This window comes from Rhipicephalus microplus, chromosome X (assembly GCF_043290135.1).
Source record: "Rhipicephalus microplus isolate Deutch F79 chromosome X, USDA_Rmic, whole genome shotgun sequence".
In the NCBI taxonomy this organism is placed as follows: Eukaryota; Metazoa; Arthropoda; class Arachnida; order Ixodida; family Ixodidae; genus Rhipicephalus; species Rhipicephalus microplus.
In genome coordinates, this window is record NC_134710.1 from 417079786 (window position 1) to 417106144 (window position 26359).

The 26359-nt window shown below is 46.5% G+C and overlaps 1 protein-coding gene across 6 annotated transcripts; it reads left to right on the forward strand.

The window, feature by feature from the left end:
* Nucleotides 1–11635: 11635 nt before the first annotated feature.
* LOC119161772 (uncharacterized) lies at nucleotides 11636–26149 on the forward strand. Of its 6 annotated transcripts, XR_012887591.1 has the most exons (4): nucleotides 11637–11729; nucleotides 11807–11970; nucleotides 12055–12249; nucleotides 20850–21058. XR_012887591.1 is itself a non-coding variant. In XM_075880309.1 (2 exons), exons 1-2 carry the CDS (start codon nucleotides 12025–12027, stop codon nucleotides 20973–20975), a joined length of 351 nt encoding a protein of 116 aa, XP_075736424.1. In that variant the 5' UTR covers nucleotides 11978–12024; the 3' UTR covers nucleotides 20976–21058. The 6 variants fall into 6 exon arrangements, 2 of the variants coding, with proteins under 2 accessions (XP_075736424.1, XP_075736425.1); XR_012887590.1 differs by having other exon boundaries at nucleotides 11636–11970; XR_012887592.1 differs by lacking the exons at nucleotides 11637–11729; nucleotides 11807–11970; nucleotides 20850–21058 and adding an exon at nucleotides 25547–26149 and having other exon boundaries at nucleotides 11978–12249.
* The last annotated feature ends 210 nt before the right edge of the window (nucleotides 26150–26359 follow it).

Here is a 26359-nt window from a genome sequence, read left to right on the forward strand (position 1 = left end):
AGCGCAGCGGCGATACAAGGTGCGCGCATTGCTTGAAACATGAACGATTGCGAGATGTCAATCGTAGAGGGTTTCCCTTTTCTTGATCACATCGTTCCAGTGCCCACTTGCGTCATGAACGAGTCGGCTTTCGGTTGCGAGAGGCGACAGGTGGGCGCACACGATTTCTTCGCGAGTATCCAACTCAACTCGGCGCAGGTCCAAAAGCCTTGGCAGGGCTTTGCGAACAAGGTCCCCGCTGGTGCAGCACCCTCCCGGCAACGCTATGCGAAAGTGCGGGGAGCGACGGCGCGATGGCACAGTTAGGCCGGCGGAAATGCATAGCCTCCAAGAGCTCTGAGCCGCGGTGCATTGTAGGGGGCTCTATCCACTCGCCTTTGTAAACTCACCTCCCGGGTGGCCTTGGCCGCGATCTCGCGCGCGGGAGACGCAGCGTTCTTGCGCAGAGAGTTGCCCGGAAGCTACACGCCGTGCAGCAAACGGGCTGCGACCTTTCGCTGCACTGGGTGCCTTCACACATCGGAACACCCGCATCGGGGTGGTCGACTGTGCCACGAGGGATGCGCACGACCCCGGCACCAGCATCACCAACTTTCGTGTGCTCCGCGGATGCCGGCCGTCTCCTCACCGCCTGCTACGTGCGCGAGCGTCATCCCGACCCTCGCGTAGCAGCTGGAAAGCCGCCGCGGCGGCTCCCTCTCAAGGAATTACCAAGACGAGACTGCGATTTCCTTCTGCGTCTCCGCACCGGAGACAACTACACCACCGAGTGAAAACATCGGCACTCCGAGCGTGGCAGTCATGCATGGACTATGGCGACCCGGAGACACTGGGCCACCTTTTGCTTCATTGCCCGACTGGTGACGCGAGCAGAGAGGTGATGCTCGCAACGTACGGAGCTCTCGGCCTGCCTTGGACGACTGAGCACCTCGTGTTCCCGAACAGTGGCCGCGCGCGTATAAAACGTGTCCTTTCAGCGCTGCGCGACTTTGTTGACGGAAGCGGACTGCGTGAGCGAATGCAGAGAATTCGCATCCCGTGATTTTGGTAGACGATTTGGGCATCCCCCTCTTCTTTTTCGGCCTCTTTGCTTGCTCTCTCCTTCCTCTTTCCTCTCTTCACTCAAGTCTATTACTCCCCCATTCCCCTTCCCCTGTGAACCCCTGCTGAGGTGTCGCACTTAGCTGCAGACAGCTGTGGGATTCACTTTTCTTTTCTTTTCCAATTCTAAGAACTACCCCCCCCCCCCCCCTCTATTTCTGCAGACGTCAGCAAACGGCTCGTGTGCGCATGTACGCACTTTTATATCACTGCACGGACAGTGCTGTTTCCGGTACCAGCCGTATTCACATACACCAGCATTTTGCGGTTTCTCGATATCAGACAAAAAATAGCTGCAGCCGTAGTTTGTTATGGAGCTACGTGCTCCTATCACACGCTGCAAAATGTGAAGTTATCGAAGGGATTTCCTGCTCGAACGTAGTTTCTCCTCAAACACCCGAGATCGAAACTGTGTTCAACTTCTTCAAGTTAATCACACTTCCACGGTAAACACTTTAGCCTCGTCTTTTGAGGAATTTGATTGTTGTAGTGGATTTCGCAATGTAGATGTCCTGCTTTTTACGTTTTGTGACATTGTTCGTGAATGTCTATCGAAGTATTAGCCTCAAAAATATAATATATGGAACTGGTGGTGGTGGTAGTGGTTACAATGAAGAGGAAAAAGGCACCTAATTTCTGTCTGCCTTCAGGCGACACGGCGCAGTGCCTTGTAGGGTGGGGGGGGGGGGAAGGAGGGATAAAAAGAATAGAAGGAAAATAGACGGAGAAGAAGACAGCCAACGAGAGGAAAAAGAAGGAGATAGGAAAGTGGGGATCCGGTCGAAGCAGTCCAAGGGCGGGGCACCACAATGCGAGAGCTGCACGGCTTCAGGAGACCGCGGAGGGCGAACCAGTCGGCGGGAGCTACGCTGAAGTCGGAGATCGCGAGGGCACAACCGTCCAGCTTGAAATCCTGCGAGCGAATCAATATATGGAACTCAAGTGACCCATGGTATAATGGAGGAATGCTTTATTTCACTCTCCACTTCAAGCGCTTACGTCGGAATAATCATTTCAAGTGCTTCTTCATTTCACGCACTAAAAAGTAATTTAGAAGGTAAAATGAAAGAGACTTAGAGCTGACTTTAGTATTGCCTTGGCTACCTTTATGAAAAAAATCTATCTAGGTTCTAAAGATCGACTAGTTCTGCAGGGTGAATGCCTTCATATATAGTTTATTCTTGAAGACCTAGCTTCCTCAAACGCTGAAGCTATAGCAAATGCCATTAGTAGATACTTCAAATCTGGTTTTGTTTCTGCCGATGACAGTGCCACTTCTTCATTTTCCGTGTGCAGCGAACTATCTGCTCTTCTTAATCGTGAAATGGTCTCCTGTGTAGTATATACCTTTATGGTAAATTTGAGTATACAAAACACTGTTGCCCAGGTGGTGTGCAAAATAGGTTTCTGAACTGGTATTCAGAATGACGTGCTAATTATCTTATTGTAATAGTTAAAAAATAATATCTGTGACAGTTCCCCAGCTGTGGAAATTAACAAACGTCGTGCCTGTATTTACGTCTGGAAACAAGCAATCATCGAATTACAAGCAAATAAATTTGCTTCCAACCAGCCTCAAACTTTTGGAGCATATTGTCACGGGGTCATGACGTAGACGAAGGTAGCAGCCCGCATATCCAGATGATAACTGTTTATTGGGCCGAACTTGTGGCCGGCAAACAGAAAGTCACATTACAGTAACACAGGGACACTGATAGCGGCGAACAGAGCGTCGGCCGCTGATGAACTTAACAGCGGTGAAGCGCGTCGGCATTTGTACACGTTCCGTCAAATATTCTAGCGCTATCGCTAGCAGTAATGTAGGTTCCAGAATAATCTGTGATTGTCCTCGAAGTGAGCATACTTTCAACAAAACGATCTACTACAGTCCTGAACCTTCTCGAACACTGCAGGCGTGGTTTGCGCTGATAATTACTGACAGTGCAACGGGGTGGTAACACAGCTTATGAAGTAATGGGGCGAGTTACTTACCAAAAATACATTGTAGAATACTTAAACGCAAATATTATACATTCCCGATCACAGCACGGTAAACCCGCACGGCCGGCTCTCGTGCCTCTCCCTTTTCCCGGTGCGCGGAACGGGTCCCCCCCCCCCCCCTCAGCGAAAAAAGGTATTATTCTCGTCAGGGAGAGAGGAACCTGGGCAGGGGACTAAACTGGCGTGCGGACGGCCGCATGGCTCGCTCTGACACCGGCCGTACTCCCGACCGGGCTGCAGAAATTAGGCGCCTTTCTCCTCTTCTAACCACTACCACCACCACCACCGGCCTTGGAAGAAAGAGGTTGAATCCGCAACCCCCCTGTGAGCCGAGGACGACAAAGACTAAGCGTCTACCTTTGTTTTCTGTACTATCTCCTTGCGACATTTGAGCGCTGTTGCTAACGCCTAGCAATAAAGTGTTGTTGTTGACCTAGCCTGATGCCTTATTCGCCCGAACCCGTGTAGCTGCAGGGAGATTAGCTACGAATAAGGGACGTTAATCGTGCACGGTACGACTGTGTGCGGCTGAAACATTAGCTAGGCTTCTGCGTCAGCCGTACATAGGACGAACCCCCTACACACATAAGAATAGAAGCTCGAGCGAGTTGGTACGCGTTGATCTTGGTTGGACAGCGCACACGAGACGACGACGAAGTAAAAGAACACAGACAGCTCCTGACTCAGAAATAAAGTTATTTGTGAATGATGGTGTGCAGGTTTTAACGTCCCGAAACCATGATATGATCATAATAGACGCGTAGTGGAGGGCTCCGAAAATTTCGACCACCTGGAGTTCTTTAACATGCACCCAAATGTGAGCACATGGGGCTAAAACATTTTTCCCTGTACCGAAAATGCAGCCGCCGCAGCCGGGATTCGATCCCGTGACCTGCGAGTCAACAGTCGAGTACCCTAGCCACTAGACCACCGCGGCGGTGAATTTTGTAAAAGAACAGCTGATATATAGGTAAAGTAAAACTTAACAGAAATATCGAAATAAATTATAAAACACAAGCAGCAATACATCCAAACATGCCGCAAGCACGGGAAAAAATATACATTGGTATCATCTTCTCCAGGTGCTGGAAAGATAGAATGATTCTGCATCGCTCAGCAAAATTGATGTCATGCTGACACACATATTGTTTTTCCTTCGGGTGTCGAAGACTTCTGTTGCAGTCGAACATCGTACGTTCGCCGAATACCTTCATGTGGTATACCCACCCCGCGGCCGGCGTTCCCACGCCAAGACGACCGCGCTGCCTACGGATGTGGTAACGACGACTCTCTGCTGGTCACAAAGGACGCGAACACGCACGTCTCCCGATGGGGTTCAGTTATGGTGCCTTACAGGAGACAATGGCTACACAGTGACCGAGCGAAGCTACAGGGACTTTAGGCGCACTTCCACCTTCGCGGTCATAACCAAAAACTTATAGAGGCAAAAGGCGGCAATGACGCCCGGGCCGATTTTATTGATGCCTTGTCAGCCCAGCATTGCAAGTACGTACTCGAAGGTGGATCCCCTCAACCCGTCAGCGCCTGAGGCCCAACATTCCGGAAACGGGGTGAAAATGAGCTGAGTGGCGGCGGCAAACCGACGAGTGGGCGAGGCGCGGTGGTTCTTCGAGGAGGTGGCGAGAACAAATCTGGGCCTCGTACTTTCAACGGAAGGCGACCGGGAGTAGAGGAGCGAGTTCTTTCTGCATTCCGATTGGACTGTAAAAGCGTTTGAATGCAGAGACAGGGAATAAAACCAGGGGTGCAGTGATGGTGAGCGAAAACAAAAAAGACAAACTAATAAACATCTCTATCCACATCACGTCGGAGCGGTCGTTTTCTCAAGGGATCAGCAGATGTAATTCTCATTTTCGGCATCCTCTGCGGCAACCACACACGTCCAGAGTTTATGTTCAGAGTTTAAAGGTAGGTACATTCAAGGAACTCAAGGAGCTAGTGGTCACGAATCGCTTGAAAGAGTGTTTTGAGCTTGGAAGCGAGAGCGCATGTTGTTTTATAGCGAAAGCTGTTATGAGATCAGAACCCGGGCCACGCGCTGTTGTCCACCGCCGCCACCGGTGTCCGTGACCACATCGCGCGAAATCAGAAAAAAAACCAGCACCAAAGACACAGTGGGGCTCCAAACCCGGGTCTGATGGGTGCCAGCCCAATATTCTACCACTGAGCTACACTGGTGCTTGTGATTCGTTGGCAAACTTGCCTTAGGCAGGCTTGATGTCGGGAAAGCAATCGTGTTAATACGGCTTATGAAGCGTTTTAAAATAGCGAAAGAACAACCAGTCGTCGCGCATTGCAAATAGCGTAACGAGTGGGCCGTCCAATGCTCCAACCCATTACAAAAGCTTGTTCTTTTCCCCTGTTAATTGTGGCACATACCCACTTCATCAATAATTCATCATCATCGTTAGCCACTGCATGGTGAATTGGCACGAAATTCCTTGCAAGTGTTTAGCGGATACCACGCTTCTCAGAAGAATGACGAAAATATCAAATCGACTGCCGGCCTACTACCCAAAAGTTTATTAATAATGCCCTAGTGGGTATCAAGCAAGTGTGCTTGCAGTATAGTTACCCAATGAGTGTTTTGAAAGGCTCTGAAGGCCGCTCTTCTAGCTTTCGCTGTGACTGTGCTGCGCTTTCCGCGCAGCTGCCTGGCGTTTTTTAATCAACAGGAAGTTTTTTTTACCCAGTGGTGTGGCTAGGCTTTCGGAGCGCTTCGAAGAGAGTGAAAAGTGCAAGACAGCACGAAAGAAGGCGAATATCAAAGAGTGGCAAAAGAAAGCTAAAATACCGGTAGAAGCACCCACGGATGGAAAGTGGAAAAACGATGTTTTGAGTGCAGGGGAACCGACCACATTGCGAGGAATTTCCGCAATAAGGGCTTAGCTGCAAGGCAAGGCACCAGGCCAGCAGGACGACAACAAAATGGTCCAGTGGTCGCGAGAGTGATGGCTTCCACATTCGGGTCAGGAATAGCAGCGACAGGTTGTGGCAGCGTAAAGAGTAGAAACAACCCTCACTAGAAACGGTAGTGCCTAAGAGCTCAGGTCAGTTGTTAAACGCTATGGTAGACTTGGGAGCAGAAGTGAGTGTCGTTAAAAAGGAAGTGGTACCTGAGTACAATAGTACGGGCTCGCAGATCAAGTTGACGGGAGCGTTCGGGCAACAGGTAGCCGCTGAGGTGGCTTACGTGCCACTCGTAAATATAATCTGAAGGAAGTCCTTACGTGATGTCCGAGGCGATGCAGTCTGCCATACTCTGTAATCACAGATAAGCTGCCAGACGGCACCGACGCCCTGATCACGTCCAACAATTACGCATTTCTCGAGGAAACGCTTGTGACATAGCGTCAGACGAGCGTTCAGCAGTCGAGGAGACCGAAGCCGTAGTAGAGCTGTCACATGGGGCATACGAAGAGCAACGGCGATTGCGGGCGTCACAACCGCGAAGAGCAACAGCGAATGTTCCGAGCCGGCCAAAGCAAACGACAGGAGTTTCGTGAGGCTCGAGAAGCTGACCCGGCTTTACGAGACGCTTCGGCGCAGGCAAAGGCCGGGACGCATGGTATGCTCGTTCAGAACGAGCTATCAAATCGGAAGGAATAGCTCGCGAGTCGCATATGCAAACACGTATAGTGCTACCACCGCACAGGCACAAAAATGTGCTGAAAATGGCTCATGAATTACCATGGGTCGGCCATTTATAAGAGCGGAAAAGAGTACAACGCTTGAAAAGCTCAATTTACTGGCCACAGATGTCGCGAGACGTAAACGAGTACTGCAGATTGGGCTATGAATGTCAGGTGAAACCTCCAACGAGGCACATAGATAAGGTCCCAGTAACGCCCTTGACCAGGCCCAGCGCGCCCTTTCAGACAGTAAACATAGACTGCACCGGTTTTATTGTACCTTTCTCGGCTAGAGGACACCGTTATGCTCTTTGTGTCGTAGACTTGCATGCCAGTTGGCCAGAAGTAGGATGCCTCCATTTACTAACGGCAAAGGCTGCCCGTGAAGCGCTACTGCAGATATTTCCTGAACATGGGGTACCATAGACAATTTGCTCAGATGAGGGCACCCACTTCACATCAACGTTGACACAGAAGATGTTGCAAAGACTGGAGGCAACACCGAAGTTGTACACACCTGATCACCCACAAAGCAATGGCTTAGTGAAACGTTGGAACGGCACGTTCGAAATAATGCTTTCTCATATATTCAGTGAACATGGACGTAAGTGAGATAGGATGATTACGTTTTTGTTGTGGGCATATCGTGAGGTTCTACAAGTGACTACAGGGTGGTCACCGTTCGAGCTCATGTACGGGCGGCTGTCGAATGTGCCCCTATTCATTCTCAAAAGGACTTGATCAGGAAACTGGGAAGCCCCGGAATCGCTGGGTATACCAGCAGTGGAATATATCGCGAAGCTCCAAAGTAGTTTGGAAGAAGCTTGCGGAGGAGCCGCCCAACAGAGAGAAGTCAGTCAGAAAGTGTACGCAGGACGCTATAACTTGAGGGCCACAGACAAACAGATTGTCACAGGGGACCCAATATTATGGCTCGAGAAGGAAGGAGAGGGGAAGCTAGTGGCGAAATCACCCATCAGGATAATAAGATTCGCGCATATCACACCCGAGTAACTGCAGTTGAAGTGATATTCGGGGGCAATCAGGAGATCCCGGCTCCCGAAACGAAGAGACAACTTCGTAGTTTCATAGGAATATAGCCAACTAATATAGAGAGTATACGTGCCCGAGTACTCCAAAGCCTATGACCAACCTTGATTGCTGACGGATTCCGCAGATATTACGTTGGAATAAAGAGGCGCAGGGAGCTTTTGGCAAGGTGGAAAACCATCTAGTGCAAGCGTCGGCGTTGCAGGCCCCATATCGGACGGAAGAATTTATCCTCGCCACAGATGCGTCTGATTACGCTGTTAGTGAGTGCCTAGCACAGCAGGATCTGGAGGACAATGAACGCCCTATCGCTTTTCTGAGCACGGAGCTTATATAGCCCGGCTCAGACCCAAGAGGCCACAATAGAAAAGGAAGCTTCTGCTGTAACTTTGGCACTAGGGAAGTCGACGCTTGGCTGTTTAGCGCTAAAACCAAGGTGATTACTGATCATAACCTACTCAAATTTCTGACTCCAACCGTGCACTCCGCAGAGAGCGAGGCTGACACGCTGGCGTTAGCGCTACAGAAGTATAACCTGGAAGTTGAACACAAAATGGGTGTCTAAACTCTAATGCCGACGCGATTTCACGGTTGGCGACTCCTAACGATGACGTATAAACGGGCCAGGGTGTTAAGGGGGGTGAACGCTTTGTTAGCGCGTGCGCGCGACAGAGTCAATTGGGTACAAGTGACAGTAGTGCCTCATCTGTCGCGCCGGTGAACATGTGCGAATATGCGGTTTTGTTTGTATCGCATGCCATAGATACCATCCAACACAGTTGAATGGGAGGAGGGGCATTGAGGTTGAACATCATAAGTTAGCCGAACACCTTTATATTGTTATTCCTCCCACGGCCGACGTCCCACGCCAAGACGAAAGCGGTGAATCGGAGAACGACTGTCTGCTGGTAACAAAGACGCGAAGACGCACGTCTCCCGTGGGGTTTATTTATGGTGTCTTGCAGAAGACCGTGGCTACACAGTGACCGAGCCACTGTACATGGATTGAAAGCGTCCTTGCACCTTTACGGTGACAACCAAAGTTCAGTTCAGTTTATTTCCTTAAAGGCCCCGTTTATAGGGGTATTACATAAGGGGTGGGGACAACATGTGTTAGCGTCCTCTATCCCGCTTTTGGTAAAATTTAGGGTGTCGCCAATATGGCCGTAAAAAGGTGAAATATGATAGAAGACACCACACAGGACTCATGCACTGTCAAGAAAATGTAAACGAAAGAAGGCTGTATTTAATTAAGAAAACTAGGTTACAATATTACTCGCGCATCCGTTCAATTCCGCACATCGCACAACCGCTCAAGTCGCTCGCAATTCGCAGACTCTTGTTCGCTCGCCGTTCTCGCTGCGTCTCTTCCCGCGCTTTCTCGCTCTACTCTCTCGACCACAGATCCGAGCACACATACGCGCACGCTGACACAAACGCGCACGCACCACACACACACAAACGTGCACAAATTGTTCCACGAAGTCAGTGGGGGAAGTCCGTCGCTTCGCCATTCGGGGAAGCAGTGTCGAACGTCCCACAGGCCACGGATGCACAAAGCGGCATGTTTCCCTCTTCTTGCACCCGAACTCACAAGGTGCAATAAAGCGGGCCGCCGCCTTTGTGCTGACCCGGCGCCCGCAGCTCTAGGAGGCTCGCCGATCGCTGCTGCTCGTAAACAAGGAGGACGACCCCCTCGAGTGACCAACGGACACTCGCACGACCACACGCAAAAAGAAAGAAATAAAACAAAACTTAGAAAATTTGAGGCAGTCGCGTACACATGTAATGGGCGAATCCAAATAAAAATCAAAACCAATAGAACTTTGGAAAAAGAGGAGAAAGTAAAAGAAAGAAATGTTGATACACTGTGAAAATGAGAACACGCGCTAAGTAAATGATTTGGTAACATTAGAATAAACAACATGATGTGGCAATATAACGTAATAATCATTGAAGATCTTGCACAAAAATAACACTGTACAAATAAATACAACAATAACAAACAATGAACACTGTAGAAATAAAGACTCGCGTTAAGTACAATCAATGGCAACTAATTTGGTAAAACAGAAGACACAGCAGCATAGAACACGTGACGGTTATTTGTAGATACAACATGGTGCGGAAGGGCCATCCACTCTGACGCTGTACGAGAAAAAAAATGAAGTAGAGAAGGTAGTAGTGTGTGTAAGCGGTTTGGAAACCTGTAGCGGGTGACCAGTGCGTTGCGACATTCTTGATGGTGGGGTGATGTACGGCATGCGGTTAAGTGAACTGTAAAAAAACTTATGAAAAAGACCACGGCTAGATATCGTACGACGGTGTAAGAGGGATTGTAGTTTAGATTCTTCTTTTAGGGCGGATATGCTTACGTCATATAAGTAGGATGAATGAATGAATCTTCCTGCGCGATTTTGAGGAGACTCAAGTGCGTTGATGACGTATTTTTGATATGGTTCCCAGATTGGTGAAGCATGTTCAACTTTAGGCCTGATTAGTGTTATGTACGCTAGTAATCTTACGTCGCGTGGGACATGACTTAAGTGGCACCTCAAGAAGCCGGGTGATTGGATCACCGATGACAGAATGCTATTTATATGAGTGCCCCGGTTAAGATCAAATGAAATTAAGACTCCTAGGTCCCTGAATGTTGAGACTGTTTCAATGAGACTATTGGCTATCATGTAAGGAAAAGTAAGGGGGCTGTGACTACGGGTAAATGATATACGTTTGCCTTTCTTTTGGATTGAGAGTCATTAGCCACCGGGTACATTAAGACTGCACGTGGTTAAGATTTCGCTGTAATGTATCTGCGTCAGTAATATTGTTAATAGTATTAACAACAAAGACAGCGGCAACAGGGGCAATGACGCACCGGGCAATTGTATTGATGGCCCATCAGCACAGCATTGCAATACCCGGAGTTGCGTATACCCATCAGTGTTGCAGCAGAATGGGCGCTGTTACGACCGGCCCTAGGGAACCAAGCAAGAGGAGTTTGGGGGAGAACCGGTTCTTGACCGACTGTGTCGTCCACCCCCACCTCCCCATTCAGGCTTCTCCTCTCGCCGGGAGAACTCCGGAATCTGCTGTGCGTTCGTGACCATGTTTGGGCATTTTTTAGGGCGCCTTGACCATATATGGACATCGTGTTAGGTGGTGCCACTCCATGTGTTGTGAGAGGTGTTTCCCCCTCCCTCGTGGCCGAGGTGCCGGGGACACCGTATTGGCTGACGATGCGGACAGTGCGCCCAGTGTCGGCAACGCGGCGCTATAAAATGCCGAAGACGTTTTGTATCTCTCTCTCTTCTCTCTTTGGATCAGTTGATCACTTCTCCACATGTAAATAAATCTCTGTCGTTTGTTCGGGCGCTTCTTTCTCGCTGAATTGTTGGACGATGGATCCTGCGACGGGGCCAGCTACCGAAAACGAGACCGGCAGGACCCGGAGTTCCAACAGCGCTTCCATTCGATTCCAATCTCATTCGAAGGATTGAAGCTTGTTGCATTTTCATTCAATGCGATTTCTCGGAATGAAAAAAACTTAGCCCATTCTCTCTTCGGGAATGGCTTGGCAGCTCAATTCCATTCCTGTTATTGATTTTTCAACGTCACAAAGCCATCTTGATATGTTTATCGGGTTAATAATGAACACCCGTAAAGCTGATATCAGATGCATTGAGAACTGCAAAAGTACGCAAAAAACGTTAACAGGAATGAATACCTCGGTTACATATCTGACGGGCAAAAGCACCCAGGTGTCCAGACAGAGGGGGAGGGGCAGTATTACATAACGAGAGGGTGTTATTATTAGGTGAGACGGCACACTAGCTGATGTACGGTACGAAAGATTGCAGTGAGCTCAAGCATCGCGCCAGCGTCAATAGGCATCACAAGTTAGAGAAGCGGTTCTTAGAATATGTATGGGAACTGAATCGAGATGGCACGGCGACTGCCTGAAGGACAGCATGCCTAAACCACCATTGCTTTTTGCGCAGATTCTGCCGTGGTTTATCGCCGATCTGCCGGCAGCAAACGACTGGATTGAAGTGGAATTCTCCGGAAGCCTCAGCGTGGCAATGCTACGCGGACCATCAACTTGACAACGCCTACCCTGGCCTACCCTGCTGGAGTGACGTCACCCTTGAACAGTCTATAAAAGGTGCAACCATTCTGTGATCTCTTCAGAGGGCACGGCGACTGCCTGAAGGACAGCATGCCTGAATCGCCACTGCTCTTAGCGCAGATTCTGTCGTGGTTTATCGCCGTTCTGCCGACAGCAAACAACTGGATTGAACTGGAATTCTCCGGTGGGCCTCAGCGTGGCTATAATACCGCGGACCATCAACTTGACAACGCCTACCCTGCTGGAGTGATGTCACCCCTGAAGAGTCTACAAAAGGCGCGACCCTTTTGTGAATCACCACTGCTCTTTGCGCAGGTTAGTTCATTAGGCCATTTGGCTGGTTATCGTAGCGATGATAGATTTTTATTGGTCCTGCCGTGCCCTCAGAAGTGTTTCGCAATTTTGTCTGACTGCTGGTCAATGTTCATGTTGTGGCTTGTGTCCTGAGACATCGAAGAAAATCCAGTACCAACTTCTGGTCAGGAGGTTACAGAAATGTTACAGGCTATTAATGAGAGGTAAGAAGAACGTGACCGCAAAATGGATACCATACGAAAAGAAATTGCCGTTGTCAATGCTAAAACTGATAAGTTACAAGGTATTCTGACAGTCCTTGAAGACATGAATAAAAGGATTCGGACATTAAAATCGGTTGTTCAACTGCAAGCGTCTAAGTTAATTGAGTATGAAATTGTAAGTAGGCGGTAGCAACCTTTTAGTGTTTGGAATCGCCGAAAGTGGTGATGAAACAGAAACCAAACTCGGAGAAAAGGTCCTTGACGATATTTTTGACAGAACTCGAGAGGTTTTTTTTTTTTGAGAACGGTAGAAAGCATCTACCGCATTGGTCAGGCGAAACAGAATAAGCCGAGATCCATTATTACGAAGTTCTTTGATTCCAGGGAAGAGCATAGCGTTTTAAAGACTTGTTTCTAGCTGAAAGCCACTAATGTGCGGGTAAGCCAAGATTATGCTAAAGAAACAGCAGAAATAAGAAGCAAGCTTTGGGAAAGTACAGCATCGGATCGGTCGAAAGGCATGAAAGTCCAGCTTGTCTACGATAAAATAAAAGTAAAAGGAAAAACGTACACATGGGACCTCACCCAAGATAAGCGCATACCGTGTGCGGTTGAAGGAAGTAGACTAAATAAAGATAAGAAGGAAAAGGCTCAGGTCACGAACTACCCGCGTGACTCACACAGCCCAACAAGTTCGCGATTAACGCCCACCTCATCGGTAGCATCATAGCTAGGTTTTGTTTTTCTAAACGCACGCACCATTGCTAACAAGACAAATGATCTGGAATATTTGCTGATTTCTCAGTCCTCATATGGTCTTTATAACAGAAACTTGGATGCATTGTGGTATACATACTAACGTAAAAATTCCCCGTAGATATAAAATGTTCAGCAAGGACAGATTCCCGTGGTGGGAAAGTGTGTATAATTAAAAAAAATCTGTTTGTGCGTGCATAATAGACTGTGACATTCCCGAAACAGTTTAGTGTAGAATTATTTTGAAAGTGTTGCTTATGTGGTTGGCGATATATCGTCCACCTTCGGCCTGCTGAGAATTTTTTAACCAGTTGAACACATTCTTCGGCACCAATGTACATACAAGCACACTTCTAATTATGGCTGGGTACTTCAATTTACCGAATATTAATTGGCAGGACCTGGTTTACAATGACGTTGAAAAGTCTAGTGCAGATGAACAATTGGATATACTGTTTTTTAATCTAAATCAAGTTGTTCATGAATATACACGACCAACTCCTACATCATAGTCTTTGTTAGATCTGGTGTTCCTATCAAACAATATTGAGGAATATTGGTGTTCCATTGCGAATGGTATTTTTGACCATAAGATTATTAGTAAATTTGACAGCTAGCATACGTCCTACAGGAAAAACGCTATTACAATAGCTACAAAATACTCTAACAATGCTAATGACATTGCAGCTGTAGATTTCTTGGAATTCTCGTTTGGCCTTTTCGAACAACACGCAAACGAAAAAACAATAGACGAGTTGTGGAATGAATTCAAGGTTATAATAAACCATTGCGTGGAGCACTTTGTGTCATTCCATCTGAAAAAAATCTAAACACCAAACATAGATTAACCGCGGTATTATTCATATGAAAAGAAAGCTAAAGTGGCTCCGGAAAAAGAAAAAAAAAGCCTCTGAAGAAACATCTAGACTTCGGTCACAATTGAGGCGCACTCTGGCGCTAAACAAAAAGCGTTTCTTTGATGAAACACTGACTTGATTTTAAAACTTCCCCACAAACATTCTCGAGGTATCTGAGCAGTAGATAAGATAAAGTTGAAGAAATCTCGAACGATACAGGAACGTTAACGCATTCAGCTGACGTTGCTGAATACGTCAATTACTTTTTCCAGTCTGTGTTAACCAAACATGCAAACACTAACGCTGGCGAGCACTTAGACTATTGTATACGTAAATCTCTGAAACAACTTATAATCAAACGGGAAGGAGTGCATGTTTGAACTACTCCTGAGTCTAGACGGGAAGAAATCTAGTGGACCTGACCAGATCTGTTCAGATTTTTCGAAGCGCTACGCTGAATGGATACCGTATTACCTTACAGTAATATTAGAGACATCGCTAAATACCCAAGTCCAAGGGTAACTTGGACTGGCACAGGGCAGTTGTCCACCGATATACAAAGGAGGGGATCGCAGACTTGTAAACAATTACAGCCCCATTTCACTCGCATGTGTTAGTTGCAAAATTTTGGAGCGCATCATCGCAAAACACATTTCAAAACTTCCTGAACAGAACAACTTATTATACTCATTCCAGCATGACTTTCGAGCTGGACTATCGACAATTACACAATTATTCGAAGTTGTTCATAATTTTGCGGCCGCTTTAGACAATAAGCAACAAATTGACGTCATTTGTATAGACTTTGCAAAGGTTTTTGATAAAGTGACTCATGATGAGCTAATTTTTGAGCTTCAAGAAATTGGTATTGGTGGAACGCTAGAGACTTGGATAAAGTAATACTTGGGTAACCAAACACAGACAGTACATTTAAATGACAACTCGCCACGTCCACTCGAAGTGTTCTCGGGTGTTCCCCAGGGTTCTGTATTGGGCCATTTGTTATTTCTGATATATGTCAACAATATTTTTTTCAATGGTTGAACACCCGGTATGAGTAAAACTCTTTGTAGATTACTGCTTCAATTATTCTACTGTAACGAGCAAGCACGATCAATTTAGGATTAGTCATTGCTTGGAAAAATTCCACCATTGGTGTAACTAACCTATGGGATATGAAAGTAAACTACAAAAAAGTCAACATATACACATAGACTGAAAAAAAACAGGCGTTATGCCCTTTAAATATTATGTTGACGGAAATTTACTCCTCCATACTAACCAATTTAAACATTTAGGCGTCACCCTTTATCAAAATTTGGCATGGCATTACACACATACGCAATGTGTGCTTGAAAGCGAACCAGAGACTAGGTTTACGACAAAACCTACATAAGGCTACGCAAGGTATAAAACTTGTAACGCACGAAACCATCGTTAGAAAACATACTACTATAGATTATGCCTCAGTCGTGTGGAGTCCTCACCAAGACAGCCTGAAAACAAAATTAGAAAAAGTTCAACACCGTGCCGTCCGCTTCATATGCACGTATTATCACCGGTTAGATTCTGTCACGCAGATGTTGGAGTCCTGTGAACTGGAATTGCTTGAGGCACGAAGACAAAAGAACCGGTTGAAAACTGTTTTCAGGATACTGTAAGGACAACTAAAAATTAACAAAGATTTGTACTTAGAAGTGCCAGGGAAACGAAGCAGTTGGGTTAATCACGACTGTGTTTTAGTACCGTACTCTTGTCGGAGTGATGAGTTTCGTAATTCTTTTTTTCCAGCTGCGATGGAGCTTTGGAGTGCGTTGCCAGGCACTGTAGTAAATGCAAGCGATCTTTGCCAATTCGAAAAATTGTTGGACATGTATTTGAGTGATGGAGCTGCCAGACGATAAGCCTGCATTTTTCCTTGGTTTTAGTTTATTTTTCTTTCTCCCAGCTGTGTTTAAGCCTTGTTTGCGTAGCCAGGCATTGCTGTAAATGCAGGCAGTGTTTGCCTATTTGTAAAGTGTTACACATTTATGAATTATTGCGCTACAACCTGACATAGATGTATATTGGTTGGTTTGTATTTGGTTGTACCCTCCCTCTAAGAGCCCTGAAGAGAGGTTTGACAGTATTATGAAATAAATATGCATCTGAGTCGAGGTCGGCGCCTGACGCAAAAAACAAATAAGTGATAGGTGGAGAAGCAGCAGGCGGCGGTGACGAGGGAAAAAAAGACCAGCATTGGCTAGGATTGGGTATGAAAGGTTATACGTAGTGTGAAGTTTGCATTAACGGACGAACGCACGCACGCACACAAGGACGGACTGACTGGCGGGCGACTTCACGCGAGGTGAGAGGAAGCCCGCCAGCGACACTCCATGAGCTTCCAGGCCTCCGGCGTAGCAGCTGTGTGACGTCACTTCTCCTGGGCCATGGGCAGCACGACCCCTGATAAGCCATGAGAAACTGGTCAAGCTCGGCCGGTATAGATTACACATGCAGTCTATTAATAAGAGTACCATGCTTGTAATCAGCCAGGCCACTTTAAACATACTGCTCGATTGTTAAACTTCAGGCTCTAACTAATCTCTAGAATACAGCGCGTACAACAAATGTACTAAAAATTGGGTGATCCCACGTGCAGTGGGAATCGATGATATGCGAAGCACGAATGAGGAATGTTGATTTGTCACATTAAAGTCAGCACAACTTTACAAGGCGAACGTAGCTTATGCCGTACATTACTTGCATGTCATAATTCTTATGTTTTGAAGCGGCAATAACCGTCGTCGTCTAATCTCGTCACGGAATACCAAATTTGGTATATGTGGAGCTAGCAAAACAGCCGCGACCGTACTATAGGCATAGACAGTAGTCATGCTTTACCTGACACGCATGCCATCATTATCGTGTTTGGACGAGTCATTTGCCTTCTTCGTCCATTCAAGTCACGTAATACCAAATTTAGTATATGTGAAGCTAGTGAAACAGCCATCAACACATCATGAGTAAGGTATGTTTGAACCAGTAGCATACCTTCGTCATCAATTCACGTCAGGTAATACCCAATTTGGTATATGTGAAGCCAGAACTACCGTGGTCGCATCTCTAGCGTGGAATAGTCTTGTTCCTGCATGACACGCATATCGTGATTATCACGTTGGCGCTGGTCATACATCTTTGTCATCCATTCACGCCACGTAATATACCAAATTGGGTATATGTGAAGCTAGCAGAACGACCGTGGGTGCATCTTGAGCGTTGAATGTAGTATTGTTCCTAGATAACACGCATATCGTGATGATCATCTTTGCATTGGTCATACACCTTTTTCTTTCAATCACGTCACGTAATACCAATTCTGGTATATGTGAAGCTGGCACATCTTGAGAGTGGCGTGTAGTCTCGTTCCTACATGACATGCATATTGTGATTATGATGTTTGCACCGGTCGCTGCTTGCCGCGCGATCGTGCCGATGGGCGGGACGGCGCCGAGGATGCTTCCCGCTAGTGCACTAGCGGGAAGCATCCAGCACTAGCGGGAAGCATCCCCACCATCGCCGGTGTTGCAGGTTAGCGAAGCCGATCGGGTTTGCGAATGGCGACGTCGCGCCTGGAACATTCACCTGGCGTGAGACAGGGAAGCTGAACGCAAGCATAGGCAGTGAACGGAAGGCGCAGCGACACCGATGTGGTGTGAGTCAAGTACGCTGATCGCGTTCGACAATAGAGACGGTGCGCGGGTAACCGACGAGACGCGAGTCAAGGAAGGCAAGTGCAAGCGTCTTCAACGCGTTCTTCCTCCCGTGACTTCGCGTTTCAAACACACGTTTACTCCAGTAAAAGCTGAAGTGTTTCGCTTCAAACCGTTCTTCCAGCACTCGCGTTTACCGTGGTTTTAACAGGGTCAACGCCGTGCGCACCGCTGTTGCATCGCATCCCGTCAGAATTCCCTTCGGATAGATGGTCCACAGCTTTTTCTTCAGTTTTCATATATATAGATACGTATACATATACAATGAATGACGGCCACGGCGGCACCGACGGCAAAAGCCAGCCGAAAATATCCATATAATTGCTATCGCAATGAAAAGCTTGCTATGGTTAAAAAGCTTGGGCGAGTTGGTTCATATACATAAAAAAAAAACAGCGCAAACAGAACAGGAAAGAAAGGAGGAGACAGGACAGAGTGCTCTGTACTGTCTCCTTCTTTCTTTCCTGCCGTTTTAGCGCTAGGTTTTTATTATTACGCAATAAAAAGATGAACCAAAAAACGTATTTATCCAGAGGATATCGGAGCGGTCGTTTCCTCAAGGTGCGACCATATATAAGCTCTCGTATTCGGCTTCCTTGGCAGCAGCATCAGATGTGCAACGAACGAGGCTGCGGAAAAATCAAACAAAACCTAACTGCTTTACTGCCTTCCCTTGCTACTTGATTTTTTTTATTCAACAATATCATTGTGTTATGAAGAAGGGTAGCCGTATTCGTGACGATGAGCAGCGAGAGAGTATGTTGTTGCCTCTGATAATGACGACACTAATAATAGTTTTGCCAAGCGACGCAGAATTCTTCTTTCCAGTACCTTCAGATGATATTAAGGCATATATTTTTTCCTTGTGTGCGGCGTGTTCGAATATTGCTGTTGTGACTTTTTATTTTATTTTGTATTTTCTGTTATGTAGAACTCCACCTATATATCAGCTGTTCTTTCCCAAATAGTTTTTAGTGGCAAGTCAGCTCCTGTCTGTGCTCTTTTTCTTCGTCGTCGTCTCATGTGCGCTGTTCAACCAAGATGTACTGTTACACAGTTGCTTAAATTTACGCACAACATTGCTTCTTCCCTTAAGGACTGAAGACAGATTGATGCTATATTTATTGACTATTTCAAGGTCTTTTACATGCTTTCCCAAGCCAAAGTTTTAGATTCTCCACAACTTATTGGCGAAAAAGCTGGTTGCTTGGATAGATGGTTGCTTGCGGTCGCGCTGATAATTTGTTACATTTAGCCGCGCGCAATCATCTGACATGCTGATTACTTCAGCGGTGCCTTAGGGCTATGTGCTTGGGTCGCTTTTGCTAAATATTTATAGAAAAACGAGGCAGCGATTACCGGTAGCACTGATAATAAGCTTAGAATGCATGCAGAGGACTGTATCTCTAAAATCATCTCTTAATACTCAAGATCAGGATGCGCCGAATATTTTTTCGTCATTTTGTCAAAACAAAAGCTGTGGTAACCTTTCAAACCAAAGACATCCTCTTTGTATTAAATATTCTAAAGGGACATTGTAAGTCTAGTACATGTAACGTATTTATATACATTGTTCTAACTCTTACGACAAATTTAAAATGTCACAACACGTGCAAACTATCTGCAACAATCCCTTGGAAAACTTCGGTATATCCAACGCACGTTGATTGATGTGTTGAATATTACGTACCAAAATCAGCGTTCGATTACGAAAGACTTTGTACTGAAGGGCTCCAGAAATTTCGACAACCTGGGTTTCTTCAACGAGCACCGGAATCTGAGCACACAAGCCTACAGCATTTTCTCCTCCATCGAAAATGTAGCCGCCGCAGCCAGGATTCCATCTTGCGACAAGCGGGTCAGCAGCCGAGTACTTCAGCCACTAGACCACCTCGGTGGGGCTCGGATGCGCGTTAAGCAACTCGACATAAGAATATTAATTTACAGTGCATAAGACTTGGCAGACTCGAATATGCGTCGGTTGTTCGGTCATGTCACATCAGACATGATATCGCTATGTCAGAATATGTTAAAAAAAACGATAAGCTTTATATTTTGTCGCCACGACCAGTGTTTTTCGCCTTCTTCGCATGCGCATGTTTTATCGCTGCGGCCCCTCGCGAAAATTGGCGCACTTGCCAGCGTGTCATCCTCTAGCTTAAGGTATAGTTCACGCCGGTTCAACTTTTTTAGCACCCATATCCCTCTTTGCATCTTCTGCACACTGTACCCGGCAATATGCCCCCTGAATATTGTGCCTGTTAGATATATTCAGAACTGTTTTGTCGCTCAACTTGTATTTGTGGAATGAGCCTAATGAGTCTCTGGGCAGACTCGGTGCTGAACAATTTGAACAAGAATTGCAAAACCATGCTTTTTTTGTGAACAATCTTTTTCAAAGTTGCTGAACATCTGTCTTACACCTGCTGTGTCACAAAAAATGAGACAGCAGTGTTTGCAAATAAATACGTCTAAAACCTGTTGATCATGTTAACTACTTTCCCCTTTCGAGGAAACAATCTTTTTTTTTTAATTCTAGAAACGAATTTCTATCATGAACAACTGTAAGTTCTACCCAACCCCTCTTGTACCGCGCCGCCGCCAGCGATTTTGGCCCCGGCCATGGTGTGGCACCGGCACTCGGGTCCACCCTACACTTTCCTTGATTTTCCTGCGCGTCTTCTAATTGATGTTGTGTCTTACGTACAAAAGCGAGTCCTTTATTTCTCCTTATTGTATGACAAAATCTCGTACGATAGGACACGCCTCCAGAATAGATGCTATATACAAGTGCATGGTGTTTTTTTTTTTCGCCTTTAGATAAGAACATATTCTTCAGTGTTTTTTGGCAGGTTTCGTATAATGCGTAGCTCTTTACACTAAAGAGAAGAATGCCATTCGCAATTTTTAATACATATAAGCCGGCAAATATTTAGATACTTCAGATAATTAGCGGTTATAAATCTAGTTACTAATGAAAGGTGGAATTTTCCTTTATTTTTATTTACTCAATTTTCATGTCTTCAATGCAGATGCTTGCGTTACCTTCAGTTATATTCTCAAGAGGCATCGCGTTGGTGCAGGTGCCGGTGAACAACCGCCTATATACTGGCACCGGGAGGGCGCATTTCGGGATCTATGACGCCCTGACTGACTGAAAGTTATGGCAATCTGCAAAGAGCAAAGAGAAACCGTGAAAATTCTGCCGTAAGGTTAATAAACAAAGCCAAGCATACCGCAATCGTGATATATTTAATTCGCTTTTGTTGTTACAGGCAAGAAACAACAAAGTATAAACCGGAGAAGCCTGCACTTTTGTCGTCTATCGACAGGTAACTTTTTTCATTTAAGGAACGATCATGCGTGGGCGAGCGTCGTTACAGCGTCCGATATATAGCATGGAAGTGTGCATTCATGTATTTACCCACTGCATCTTACGTACATTTTTGCTTAATTGCACTCTCACAGAAGAAAGCTCTTGCGTAAGACGTTTATGGTGATCTGCAGGCCACGGTGTTTTAATTGCGATGATTTAACTATTAGATTTTGATGGGCATAATTGTTTTAGATGGCTAATGTATGATATATGCTGTGCATTGTTGTTTTATCGCGTCGGGGCAAGAGCTGGGAAGAAAAAAGGGGAAGACATTTACGAAGCCATCCGGTAGGGTTTCCTAGCAACGGCGGGCCTATTTTTTACTGTGTGTGTGTGTGTGTGTGTGTGTGTGTGTGTGTGTGTGTGTGTGTGTGTGTGTGTGTGTGTGTGTGTGTGTGTGTGTGTGTGTGTGTGTGTGTGTGTGTGTGTGTGTGTGTGTGTGTGTGTGTGTGTGTGTGTGTGTGTGTGTGTGTGTGTGTGTGTGTGTGTGTGTGTGTGTGTGTGTGTGTGTGTGTGTGTCGAGCAGGCGTCCTACGACTTCGTCGGCAAGTTACAAGTGCTGTTGATAGAGCAGCACTGCGTACAGATGTCATCGTGTTCGATACACTATGTTTTTGAAGTGGAGATTACTTAGCTAATTGGTCTATACTCGGTGAACTTTGGTTATCCAGGAGGTCGATCAAAGAGGTAAGTAATATGTGCCTACTGAGCGTACCTCAAGAAACACTTGATTATTTCGTTTGTATTATTGACATGAAAAGATAATTTTTGGGCAGGAAGCAAACTAATGCCAGTAGAGACAGATAACAAAGAATGACCACTGTCAGTGTACAGAGAAGAAAAATTTCAGAATCCTGGCTTCTTGCACACATATTCAAAGTGTAAGTAAATGAACAATATTTTTCGCAGAATACTGGTGGTGATCACAAAAAAAAACACATTTGCAGTTGTCATTGCAATCCATGTCGCACATTGCAGCCTGCATTTCAGACACTGTTACTATTGTGTTGTCTCTAAATTAGCTAGGCACAAATCTTTTGCATGGTTACTAGACAACCAGTAAGAATTTGTGGCTTCTCTTGATGACTCCTGAGTGAAATGACCCAATAATTGAAATAATGCCCGTCATGAACAGGTGTAGCGTACTTTTCAGTAGGGCAAACAAAGAACATTGTTGGTGTACTAAAATTGGTGCAACATCCTTACGACATTGGTTACGTACTCCATACAATTTTGCTGTGTTTACTGCTGCTACTGATAAATTAACGACATGCTTATGGATTCATGCTATACACTTAATAAGTTCTGCAATACATTTTACTTCGCAGATGAGGCTGAAGTGTAAAGTCGTACTTAACAATGCTGAATTGATGTGCCCGTACCAAGGTTAGGAAAAAGCCGAATGAAGCCAATCTGTTTGACTTCTTGTGGTTACGCTGTGTTATAAATCGGCGAAAAAAAAGGTTGGCTTTTCTATCTTGATAATTATTTTTCTTTCCGAATCAATCACAAATGCCACGTTTTGCTGCCCGTCCGACTCGAACAGGTGAAACATCACTTATGTTTCCTGCATATTTTTACATTACTGGGTATGCTATACATCACGTGATTTGTCTGCATCATCTGGAGCTTGTCGATGAATTGAGGGGCTTGCATTTGGCTACCCTGGCTGTCATTGTGCCTGGAGCTTTTCAGCCTTTGCTGCCACCACCACAGTAGCCAACATGGGCATCACCATTTTTTCCCCTTTAACTTTTCTTTCCTCAGCAAGTCAGCCTCCGCAGCCTTCTGAAATGATGCACACAACTAATATATATATATATATATATATATATATATATATATATATATATATATATATATATATATGGTGTGTGTTTGTTTGTTTGTTTGTTTGTGTGACGTATGAAGTGATGGTTGGTAGCGGCAGAGGAGGAAGAAATGACAGTAGAATAAACATGGGGTATGAGCCAAGCGATGGAAAACCAGGAAGTGGGCCAAGCCTGCGAGATGGGGAGCAAGCTGCTCCAATGCGTGAAGACTCATTTTGACTCTTTGAGCCATCTTGCCGTTGTTTGGTATTTTCCCCATGTGTCAGCTGGTCTACCATGAACAAGGCGTCCTTATGACACGAATAGTGACCGTTAGGAGCCTTTGAAGAGCTGCGTCGTAAAAAACCAGGTGGTGGACCATGTAATCGAGACGAAGCATGAAAGGCACCAGTAGGGTGAGCGATGTCTCGTGTCGTATGTTGGTGCCACGACTTTGGAAATGCCGACTTTCGTGAAGAGAAACCTGGTGGAACGCCACGTTTCTTGAGAAATAAGCATGGACTGTGACGGTCAAGTGTGGTTGTATGCAGATGGTCGGTAATGAAGAAGTCCTTGTCGTAGTCATTAAAACGGGCAATCATCTCTTCCCTGATCTTTTGCCATGATTCGTCGTTTTCGAATATGTGTGTCAGGTAAAACTTGAATGCCTCACCGGAGATGTAGTCAGTGAAGTTGGTGATCATTTCCCGTTCCGACCATGATGCAGCGGTTGCGTGGTGCTCGAACAGGTCGAACCAGTCCTGTACAGGTCCATCGTCCGCTGCTCCGGTGTACTTGGGGATGGGAAGGTCGTCTGATGGTGCTGCCACGATGCTGGTCTTGGTGCAGTGTTGGGATGTACTTTCGTGGTCCACGTTCGGTCACTGCGTCTTGCTGAGACGTTCGGAGATGGTGGCTGGTTGATGAAGTGGCCGCCAGGTCTTCATCCTGCCAACTCGTGTGTGACGCTATGATGTATTGGTAACGTGGCCTGGCTCATACCCCATGTTTATTCTACTGTCACTTCATCATAGCGACTCAATGTTGTCAATGATGTGTGCCAACCATCTAGAGACAACCGCACACTATCGGCAATTTCCTAAGCAGTCCTCAACCATACGAAAGCCCAGCGCGCATCGACAACTGCCTCAAGACGAAGTAACAGTAGAATAAACATGGGGTAGGAGCCAGGCCACGTCACCAATACATCATAGCGTCATATATATATATATATATATATATATATATATATATATATATTATAATGTAAATGCAATAATATATAGTGTGAATACAGACAAAGCATGTTGGGCAATTGTCGAGTGTATACGCCATTGTCCACTACTCTGGAGGGACCTTGGCTGAGCGAACCGAGGAGTGGGTCGCAGCGGCACGGTTGAGGGTAGTGACGTACACATCTGAAGAGGTGGTCGAGCCGCCACTTCAGCGTAGCTCAGATGTGAATTTACCTCGGCACAGGCAAGAGAGCTCGGCAATGGTGAAGTGTCACGGGCAGATGGCAGAGCCGCGCAAACTTGCTCCTGGATGACCTGGCGAATGTTTGCTGGCAGAGGTGACGGTGGTTGGCCGGCTGTTGATAGCAGCGATAGCTGACGAGCGACCTCAGCACGAACAAACTCCTTGATCTGCGATAGCAGCGACTGAAGGTCAGATGTGGTGCTCAGGCTTGAGAGGGTGTCATCCAGGACGTTAGGGCATCGCGTATGAAGACCCTGTCGTCGCAGCTCGTCGAAACTCTGATACAACTCGATGACCTCGGAGACAGTGTCAGGGTTCTTCGAGAGCAGCATTTGAAAGGCGTCGTCGGAAATGCCTTTCATGATATGTCGCACCTTGTCAGTTTCTGCCATCGACGGGTCGACACGCCGGCAGAGGTAGAGGATGTCCTGTATGTAGCTGGTGAATGTCTCACCAGTTTGTTGGGACCGGCCTCGCAGGCGTTGTTCTGCGCGAAAATTGCGCACACCAGTGCGTTCAAAAAATGGTTTTGAAGGTCGTCCAAGTGGCGATATCCGCCTCGTGGTTTTTGTGCCACAGCTTGGCAACATCCGTTAAATAAAACATCGCGGTACCAAGCTTTGTGGGATCGTCCCATTTGTTAGTAACGCTGGCTCGTTCATAAGGTTCCAGCCAATCCATAACGTCTTTCTCGTCGGTGCCACTGAAGATGTCGGGTTCTCGCAAAAGCTGGGCACCGGGACAGCTTCTGCGTGGCGAAGCTGGTGGGGGTCTGAAGACAGCGTCGTCAGACATGATGGACGGCAGCTTTCGGCTACGCAGTTCCAGGACTGGGGAAGACCGCAGCACTCTCCACCAAAATATAATGTACATGCAAGGTCAAAAGCGGTATCAGCGTCGGTACAGAAGCAGCAAGAGCAGGCCGGGTGTACGGGCAGCGTCGCAGTAGCAACCAGGCAGTCTTGGCTCGTGCCTCGCGCCTACGTGTCAATGTCGCTGTAGTAGTGGGCATTCCTCTTCACTACACTTTATATATACTGCAGGTGTTTCTGCCTTGTCGCAGGTGTTGCTGCGTTGCCGTGCCATACAAGCTGATAACAGTTACGGACAGCTTGCCCGCGCAAGTACACTGTGTGCGGAATTTCCCTGTCTAAATAGAAGTTGGAGGTCATCATCGAGAGGGCTGCCATGCTCGCTGTTCTCGTCACCACTGTCATCGCTGAGACTGTCAAAGCTCATGCCACCTTCAAAACAAAGTTTGTGCAACACTGCACATGCAGCAACAATATTGGAAGAACGTTCCGGTGTACGGTGCTGCTGGACGCAGTGAAAACGAATCTTCAGTAGCCCAATACAATGCTCCGCTATGGAATGCAATGAAGAATGTGCAGAGTTGCACTTGCCCTCTGCATTATCCATGTGAGGACAACCTTTCACCAGGACCACAAGCGTGATGTAATATCAGGGTTGTAGTTGGACCCAGGACCACCAGTAAAAAAAATTCGATGGGTTCACGAGTGCACACACACACACACACACACAAACGCAAATATACTTACAGAAAAATACGGAAACGGTTATAACGCTTAGCTAAAGCTAAGGCAAAGCTGTCCAGTGCACTCCGCCCCTGAACGCGCGTGTGGATTAAAAATCTCTCGCCGTGTTTCCCGTGGCTTCTTGCTCGCCGCTCACTCGGGACAGTGCGCCTTAAGCTCGCTGGTGTCCTGTACAAGCTTTCAAACTGCTCTGCAGAGGGCACGGGCATGCATTAGACCTCCCTGCCTAAAAGCGCATTCATGAGCAGAGCACCTAGTGCATTTCTGTACATTATTCGGCATTGTCACACTAGAAATAACAAACTCAACCTAACAAAATT

Excerpts from the sequence above, each read along its gene's own strand:
- LOC119161772 (XM_075880309.1), top strand. The coding sequence starts at position 12,025 with ATGCCTGAATCGCCACTGCTCTTAGCGCAGATTCTGTCGTGGTTTATC. Across the intron at positions 12,250-20,849 it reads CACCACTGCTCTTTGCGCAG|ATGCTTGCGTTACCTTCAGT; the intron begins GTTAGTTCATTA and ends TCTTCAATGCAG.